A 9,430-nucleotide genomic window follows, 5' to 3' on the forward strand; every position below is an offset into this window, starting at 1 on the left:
AGGCCATAAAGCATCTTTCAGCTATACAGTTTTCAGGCATTCGAAAGATATTGAGGTTTTGCAAAGCCAGGAACCAATTATTGTATTTACTTTTTAGGTCGTCATGCTTCGAACAGCCGCCATGGGTCTGATCTTGCTTCTGCGTCGCACTCGGGTAAGTCTGGGTTACTGACATTCTGATGTCGCAGGGAAGATTAAAGGCCACGCTTTTGGATGTTGGAGGCTAAATCAGTAAAGGCCATAAAGCATCTTTCAGCTATACAGTTTTCAGGCATTCTAAAGATGCTGAGGTTCTTCAAAGCCAGGAGCTTGTTTAAATGATCGAAATTAATGAATAGGTCTCCATCTTTTCCGCGTGCTCTAGCATCAGCTGCCTCCCTTGGTCTCGTGTCAATGGCAGCTCTACTCCTTGCTTCTCCCATTCCTGCAGCGGCACCCTCTCTGCCTCAGCACCCTGCTCCCGCCAGTGTAGCTGTCCCCCCGATGGAGCAACACAATGTCCCCGCCCCTGCAGCAGCCCCCCCCCCCCTATGGATCAACACAACGTTCCAGCCCCCCCTTTGGATCAAGAGACCGTTCCTGCCCCTGCAGCTGTCCCCCTTTTGGATCGCCCCGCTCCCATCCCTGTGGCAGCACCTCCTCTGGACCAACACCCTGCCCCACCAGCGGCTCTTCCTCAACGTCCTGTTCATGGCGAAGCTGGAAATCTTGGTAAACCGAGCCATCAAAGTCTGATGATTGTACAGTGTAGACCGCATATAACGTATGTCGCGGGAGTCGCCAAAATCCGCACTATAAGCGGTACCGCACTGTAACCGAAACATCAATTTTTCAGGCCAAAATACATGCCATCAGACAACTTACCTTTGTAAAAGAATTTATTTTATGTTAGATGAAAAATTAAGCTTAGTTTGAGGAAAGTCTTTATTTCACCAGGCTAGTACACTTCTCTCTCAAGTGTGTCACACATTTGAAAGAAATTAGTGACTTTTGCCTGGCGCAGCCTTTTAACGCGTCGCGGGTTGCGGACGGACGTTGCGAGCGTTCAGGATTGCTAACCCTAATCACTTTTCTCCGGCGATGAAAACGCAGGAAAATTCGCATCCTTTATACGGTACGCGCCAGTAATACCTTCAACTTGAGCACAGGCATGAAATGCTCCAAATAAGAAATCCGGGCGATGTTCGAAAACACAAATGCTTAGAAAGCACCACTGTAGTCGAAGTAAACAAACACGACGACATGGGCGTTTCTGCCGTCTTGAGAGTGCCACCACAACATCGCCGCACGAGTAGGTGGATCTTCCCTTCTAGTACGTGCTGGGTTATCATAGCGACACACAACGAAAATTCACAGTCAAGGATAGCGCTTTTACGCGGAACGATGAGCTTCTACCATGCCGTCTATGTCGACGATCACCACCGACGCCATGTTTGCGGATAGAAGCAGCCGGTCCGCGACCAGCATGCAACGCGCGCGAACACTTCTCCTTGACCTGCGGTTGGTCTCGTTGCGGTTGTTTGTTTCCAACGCAGCGGAGGGACGCACGCACGTGAACGACACGTGCGTGCGTCCCTCCGTCGCTATGGCAACTGAAGCCTCTCTTCGCTTCTTCGAGCAATCTCCTTGCCCTGCGAGTGCCGCTTGCGGCTTGTGCCGTTATCTAGTGTCGCACAGGGAAGCGTGCTCGCAGCGCCGGTCAGTCGGCGCGCTGTTCCAAAAACCGCACTATAACCGGTATTTCCCTTTGCGCGCCTGCATTTTAAGCGATATGTAAATACATGGAGTTCTATGGGAGGCGAACCGGTGGTTTAAAAAAGCCGCGTTATACCCGGTCCTGCACTATAAGCGGTTACGTTGCAAGTGGTCTATACTGTATTGATATCAGCGTTTGTTTTCTCATAGAAAGCAGTTGGGTACAAAGCGCGATATTGTTAGCGCTGGCGAGCGATGAACGAGTTTTTGCTGCTTTTTTGTTAGTCGGAATGCTGTCATTCAAATTTCTGGTGCCGTAGGAAGTGCTAATTTGGGACACTAACATACATGGTAAATACATGTGGGAAGCGAGCAGTTGTGATTAGCTGTTGAGCACCGTGTGTCGTTCGGTCAGGTTGCGCATGATCATGCTTTTGTAATTTTTTGGCTGCCTAGAGCTCTAAAGTGAGTTATCACCAAAACAACCTCAGAAACCTCCTTTAGTGCCCCCTAACTTCATAGCCGCAGAAAGTTGTCCCCACTTACAGTATACAGTGAAACTCGTTATAACAAAGTTGAAGGAGCGGTCATAATTATTTTGTTATAACCATTAGTTTGTTATAGCCAATGTCCATTTCTTTCCGCTATTAGCAAGCAAGGGGAATTATGATTGCTTTGTTATATCCATTAGTTTGTTCTATCCCATTTTGTTATAACGAGGTTTTACTGTAGTCCTTTCCAATGTGGGTTCGTCGTAATCCCAAAATTTTAGGTTGAATGGAGTTCGCCTTGAACAGGCTCTACTTATGCTTTGTCAAGTACTTGTGAATCCTTAGGGAGTTCCTGTAAATTCTGCCTAAAATCAAGCTAACCATTTCATCTCATCAGTGCACACACTTTTATATTTCATGGACAGCACACCAGCTGAATGCAGCTGTCCAGGGTCCACTGCGACCACTCTATGAAGTCAGGCAAGAGAATGTAAGTGACTGGTTTACATTTTTTTTTTCATTGTCCTTGTAAGGGGAGAATCAGCCAGCACTCCGTGCATCTGCTGAGGAAATGCCTTGCAATGATCAGCATAGCTACTGCTTGCTCTTACGAGAAGTGCGATGTGTTGACATTCTCGGCGTTCTCTCCGCGGCAGGTGCCGCATGCATCTGTCATGACTCGAGATTTCTCCTCTTCGCAGCGCTTGGCGCACTAATCAGTATTCCAATCCCTCTGTGCACATCGGTGACTAATATATAAGCACTAAAGTTCAGAGAGGACTGAACTGACATCATGTGTTTTGGTTACTTGAGGCCCTTTCATACACTTGCAATCGAGTACGACCAAGAGAGATGAGACCTGTTGAAGCCTCTTAAAATTACTTAAGACAAGAGAGCACACTGGCATGCTGGTAACACCTATGCGGTGACTCTGGAACTGCATTTCACAAGAGCGGAGGTTTTGAATTTCCGAGGTCAAATGTTTGTAATACCAGGCTCGTTTATAACGTTGACAAACGTTTTTCGAGCCAAGAAAGAAAGGATAATGCACAAGAGAAGTAGAAATTATGCTGGACTGCCTCTTGTCGTAAGAGAGATTAAGAGGTTCCAAGGCACTCGGTTCTAAGAGGTTGCAAGCGTGTGAACGGGCCTTAACATTAGAGTGACTAAACCATTGCATGTCCTGAAACCGACCAATATTACGAAATGATTTCTGCAAAATCCTGCTTTCTTCATAGAATCCTTCCTTATTATTGCGTGCCTTTTGTCACAGATTCATCTGGGAGACGATGTCTACCTCTCCGAAACAAAAATGACGCACCTTTTGAAACTGCCAAGTGACCAGAGATTCACTAAAGATCTCATGCGGTGCATCTGGTCCATCGAAGAGCTGCGGCAAAGAAGCGTGACAGGCCAAGCCAGCCGTCGCCTGGCCAAACTTGGAGCCGCAGCAAAGCAAGCACTCACACCAAGGAAGGTGGCCGCAGTAAAAAGTAAGCTATGTGTTTTGGTGTATCTTCAGAATTTAGATATGTGATGCAGAGGTGGCTTTTGAATAGTGTTTATCATGTGCACTCTCAAATGCTTGAACAAAACTTTGTTGTTCTGTCTTCAATCTGCCACCAGCATCAAGAGCTTGTATAATGGGGAGGCTACCTCGTTTTTCTGATGAGGGGAGGAAGACACCTTTCTGCGACATTTACGAACAAAAGTTTGAATCAAAATAGAAGAGGAAAACACAACTTGTCCAAGGATTCCAGGAAAATATAAAAACCAGTCTGGTTTGTGCAACTGTCAGAATCAAAATTCAGGGTTTTTAATAGGGATGTCGCGAACTTTTTTCGAATCGAAGTTTCGATGATCGAATCAAGCGGTTCGAACGATTTCGAATTTTCGAACTTTCCATATGGACAAATTCGACCGAAGTCAAATTTTCGAACTTATTAAACTGAGAAGTTCGATGCTTTTCGAACTTATGACGCAGCAAAATTCAATGCTTGTCGAACTTTCGAACTTGATAGACTAAAAAATTCGATTATTTTCGAACTTTCGAAGTTCTTGCACTAAAAGGTTCGAACCCTTTCGAACTTTCGAACTTTCTACGCTGAGAAAGTCGATAATTTTCGAACTTTCGAACTTATTAATCTAAAGAATTCGAAAATTGTCGAACTTTTGATTCCAGAAAAGTCAAAAGTTCGAACTCGAACTTTTAGGGTGAAAGTTCGAAGTTCTCCGAACTTCGAAAGACCGGCGGCCGGTTTCATTTGGATTCAAGCAGTGAGGTACATTCGTAATTTTTTTTCCCAATTTTGCATGTGGTGCCGCATTCCTTGCGAAAGACAATGCCGTTTATTTCAATCATCTGGCATGCTTGGTTTTAAAGAAATAGATTCCCGAAGGAGCGACGAAGGGACGAAGGACGACGGGTTTTTCACAATTGTCGTTTGTGTCATATTTGAAGCACGCTATAGCCGGAGCTATTTATGGCAGAGATGTTAAACTTTTTTAAGAATGATCTATGTATAGCCTAGGTAAGTGTCGTCTTAAGATATGATTATTGCTGTTCAAGACGAGTTTTGAAGAAATATCCAAACATGGTACCTACGGGCAATTATGCCCTAAACTTGGTAATTTTTTCGCCTACGTTGTTTGAGGTATCGTATTTAAATTAACACGAGAGGCACTACATATCATTACCATCTACAGAATACAAAATAATGTATATATTTTTTTTTCACGTTGAGGAATAAATTATCTCATGGGGGAAGATTTTCAGAATTTGTCAAGTTCAGCACGTCATATTTTTTTTTCTCATTTTACGCTTTTGGGACGTGTTTCTTCTGGCCTGAACAGATTTTGGTAGGAGAAATTTGTTTCATAGTTCTGGGCCTCCTGAATATGCAAGAATACAACACTTCCGGCGGGTTCTTGATAGTATTTTTTTCTCCAATTTTGTTTTATTTTTGCACGTATTGTTATGTTTAATTATTCATTATTTATTACCAATGGCACAGTTATTTAGGTCAAAAAGGCATAGCTTTGAACTTCCGAGCCACCGAGCATGTGACGAGTACTGCCTTCTGAAAACCAGTTTCCAACAACGACCATCTACGCGATCTTTTATGCAGTGAAGAGCGACAGTAGCTCTACATATGCATAAATAATTTCAGACTAAATAAGTTCGATCATGCCCTGTTTCCCCGTATTGTTTTCTTTAACAATCCTAAATATCCTGGAGGGGGGGGGGAGAGAGGCTGGAGCGCCCCCCCCCCCCCCCCCCCCGTTCTTCCTCCTCCGACGCCACTGGTATGGTAGAACGCTCCTCGACCTCAAGTTGTGTCAGCTTTTGTGCTTTTTGCTCGCCGTGGCTTTTCTTCCGTGCCAAAAAATAAACCTCCAAAGGAATTACAAGCAAAAATATTGTCAAGGTGCAGGCGAGCTGGTGTATGTTGATCATGATGCAAAATCCCGCGACTGGAAATGAAATTCGCAAAAAAATAGTGCAAGAAGAAAGAAAAAAAGGGGACAGGACAACGTCTCAAACTCGGCTGAGCTGAGTTTTCAGCTGAGTTGAGTTTGAGACACTGTCCTGAGGTGAGTTTGAGACGTTGGCCTGTCCCCTTTTTTCTGTCTTCTGACACTTTTTCTTTCAAATTTCATTCCCAGAGTTCAGTATGAGACGTTGTCCTGTCCCCTTCTTTCTGTCTTACAATTTTTCTTTCGAATTTCATTCCCAGTTTCAAGATTTTGCATTATGTGTAAACTAAACTCACTATATGCCAGCGTCAATCGGGCGGCGTTCGATCGGATTACTTCCAGCGTGCAAGGGAGTAGGGGGGACATTTTGCCAGATCACTTCAAGGTTTTTCTGAGCCTCAATCACCTGCCTGCCCCTTGCCGTTTCGAACTGTATGAGTATCGTTAAACGGTGCGTTCGTAGGATCACTACTTCGTGATGCACGTTAATGATCACACCGGGCTGACGGTCACGATTACTGATCTATTGTCACATGTCACTCTGCACTGGAAAATATTCCAGCACGTCCGGGACACTCGTCGTCTTATTTAGTTGCCTGACCAACTTCGCACAGTTTAAATATCACACCCGAACTTTTCTAAACCTGATTTCGTGAAAACCAGTGAGGCGTGAAAACATTATTTGAAACTGAAACTTTGGCGGAACATGAAAACCGGACTTCTAACTTTGCGCACTCGGACTTCAAAAAAAGTTAAAACACCTTCGAAGTTTTTTTTTTTTTTTTTTTTAATTTAGCTCTAAAAGAGAATCGAAACCTTCGAACTTTATGTAGAAAGAAATTTGAAATCTTCGAATTGATCGAACTTTACTTCTTTAAGAATTCGAAACGTTCGAAGTTTTCGAACTTCAGATCCAAAGAAATTCGAATCTTTCGAACTTCAAATTAGGGAAGTTCGAAATCTTCGAATTTATCGAACATCAAGTAAAGAAATATTCGAAATAATCAAACCCGAACTTTTAGAAACCGTGAAAGCTTCGAACTTTTCGAATTCGAAACCCCACGATATTGGAAAGTTGCGAATTTTTCGAATTGGAACCTCCGTACGGTCGGAAATATCGAAACCTTTCGAAATCGAACCTCAGCTCGCTTCGAAAATATCGAAACCTTTCGAAATCGAACCTAGGGTGGTTCGCGACATCCGTAGTTTTTAAGATCAATTAGTCCACACAACAAATTGAGAGTCCAACGAAGAAAAAAAATTTTTAGAGCTATATTTACGGCGCTATACGAATTTATAGTTGGCGCCGCGGAACAATGGCCCTTACTTATCACGTGACTGGCCCATATTTATCACGTGGTGCTTGTGCTCTTTCGGAAGCTTCCTATGGCCTCTAAAAGTAACTTACTCATCTTTGTTTGAAGTATAACAAAAAAGTAAGGTTAATAAGTAAACTTCTACAGCCCAAAGGAAATCCCTGGAAAAGCATAAGCCGACGTGATAGACCTGTGTGCTGTGCAGAGACGGTGGTGCGGAGAAACGCGTTGAAGCGGCGTCGCACAACGCTCAGCGTGCGGCGGCAGCAGCGTGACTTTGACCCGCGAGCGCCAGATACAAATTCGTTTTGTGCCGTAAATAAAGCTAAATTTTTTTTCTTTGTTTTAAATTCGTTTTATAATATTCTTTTTCCATCTAGCCTGTTTACAAGAAATGTTTTTTTCCTTTGCATGTGTCCTTTAAAAAAAATGTTTATTTGTGTAGTAATCAAACCTCAACCACTGTCATCACTTCCATGAGACTCCTTGTTCGACGCCTCTTCCCAAAGGCAGTCGTCTTCAGCTTCGGTGCCGTCAAGTGCATCTGAAATCCCGCACATCTTGAAAGGGCGAGAGACGAGCGTGCGCCGATGCAGTGAAAACTTGGCGCGGCGAATAGAGCAAGCAACACAGTGGGGGGTCGGCTTGCCAAAGTTCTCTCGCCTTCTCATGCAGCAGCTCGATGTTTACAGCAAGGTGCCATTTACATTGCTCTTTCACAAAGTCGCTGAGATGTGCCTCGACGTCGGCGAACACTCCATTCATTGGGCCCCTAAAGCTTCTCGTTTCGTTGCACGCGATCAGCTTGCGTTTGTCGACTCATCGGGTGATGCTGCCTTCATTTATGGCGAATTGTCATCCGGCAGCACTGTTGCCGATGTCTTCCACAACCAAAATGACTTTTCTTTTGAAGGCAGCAGAGTGTTGCTTTCGGACCGTCGGGCCCGAAAACTAGCCTGACTGCGGAAGATGGTGGCACCTCGGACATTGCTATTTTAAAGGGGTACGGAAACAAAAATTTAAATATTCAGATTTCGTTTGGAAATGAGTCAAGCATGACGGATAATAACCGTAAATGATAATTACACGTTTGTATTTTGAATGACTGGCTATATTGTTCGTTCCAAACGGTGCACTCGAGCAAGCGCTCGAAGAGAAGCGAATGGAGAGCGCGATGCGTCGGGATATCCGGTGCAAACAAAAACAGAAAGAAAAGATTTCTCGCGTCCATGGAGTAGCAAGGCAGGCGTGGTTATGAGCTTTGCCCTTGGTGGCATTGTCAGAGTTGTGGTGGTGTCAATAGCGTCGGTGCGTTACAACCGAGCATGTGACTGGCCCATGGAGGACGTAGCTTCCACAACACTGTCAGCTTAGGGCTGAACGGGGTGGGGAGAGTAACATTTGTGTTTTGAGGGACTGGCTAATCTTCTGTGGGGAGAATGGCTGTTTCCGGTTGCACGAACGAGGGTCCAAGAAAGAGGGGAGTCCTTCCTTTCTGTCTCCTTCGACCATTTGGTACAATACGCAATATGTGAGTTGAGCTAGGTGGTAAGCTAAAAGGGAAAATGTTGAAATTCCAAAGGGCGGCGCTGCTCCGAGGGAATCTGCTATGTTACGAGTACGTAGCAAGTTCCCCAACATTGTCAGATTAGCTCCCAAATAGGCTCCGCATGCATCCACCAGGTGCACATTGAAAGATTGTTTATTTAGCTTTAGAATTAGTTTTCTTGTGCCTTTCAACGGAAGACTGGTGTTTTTGAGGTTAGGGTGCAACATGCAACACATTCAAGCTAGAAAATAAGCACTGGAATTTCGTTTCCCTAACCCTTTAATGGGGATGATAGCTATTTTGAACACCATATTGCTTTGAAACCGAAACTATGTCAAACTGCGTTAGATCGCGCCTCATTGAAGCTGAAAATTGTTGGGACCCGCGTATAATACGAGCCGCAAATTTTACATGGCAAAATATGAAAAAAAAAGAACTCTGATTTTATGCGGGTCTTACATTACTTCTAACTAGTAACTATTGATCCAATTTTCTTTCAGACGCCTTGAGCTACTACATCAACCACCACCCAAACCATGAGGCTGCCAACCCCCAAGAAGACCATGCTGTCCGTCTGAGACAGATTAACAATACAATGACGAACTTTCTTTCGGATCTGGGCCGCCCTGCCAGGTGCCGCAGTGCAGAGTAAATTTTTTCTGTAAAAGAATGTTGAGTTGGGCAAGTTGGTTTATCTTAGATTAGAAAAGCGCCAGAAAACAAGGACAACAGCGCATCGTTTCGTCTATTCTTCCTGTTGTCCTTGTTTTCTGGCGCTTTTCTAATCGAAGAATTTTTTTTTCTTTTATTCTTTTTTAGTGCAATTTTTTACCTTCATGTTTTTATGTTGTGCATATTTGACCGACAGGTGTCGCACCGCACCACGAATGTTGTTGTTTTTT

At 44.2% G+C, this 9,430-nt stretch overlaps 1 protein-coding gene across 1 annotated transcript; it reads left to right on the forward strand.

Annotated features, from left to right (window-relative positions):
• The first annotated feature begins 3,383 nt into the window (after positions 1-3,383).
• On the forward strand, positions 3,384-9,180 carry LOC120842588 (BEN domain-containing protein 5-like). The gene is made up of 2 exons (XM_040213727.3): positions 3,384-3,679; positions 9,029-9,180. The coding sequence occupies exons 1-2, from the start codon at positions 3,499-3,501 to the stop codon at positions 9,178-9,180; spliced, it is 333 nt and encodes a 110-aa protein (XP_040069661.2). The 5' UTR covers positions 3,384-3,498.
• The last annotated feature ends 250 nt before the right edge of the window (positions 9,181-9,430 follow it).

The sequence above is a fragment of the Ixodes scapularis genome, unplaced genomic scaffold, assembly GCF_016920785.2.
Source record: "Ixodes scapularis isolate PalLabHiFi unplaced genomic scaffold, ASM1692078v2 PGA_scaffold8__174_contigs__length_109621045, whole genome shotgun sequence".
Taxonomy (NCBI): Eukaryota; Metazoa; Arthropoda; class Arachnida; order Ixodida; family Ixodidae; genus Ixodes; species Ixodes scapularis.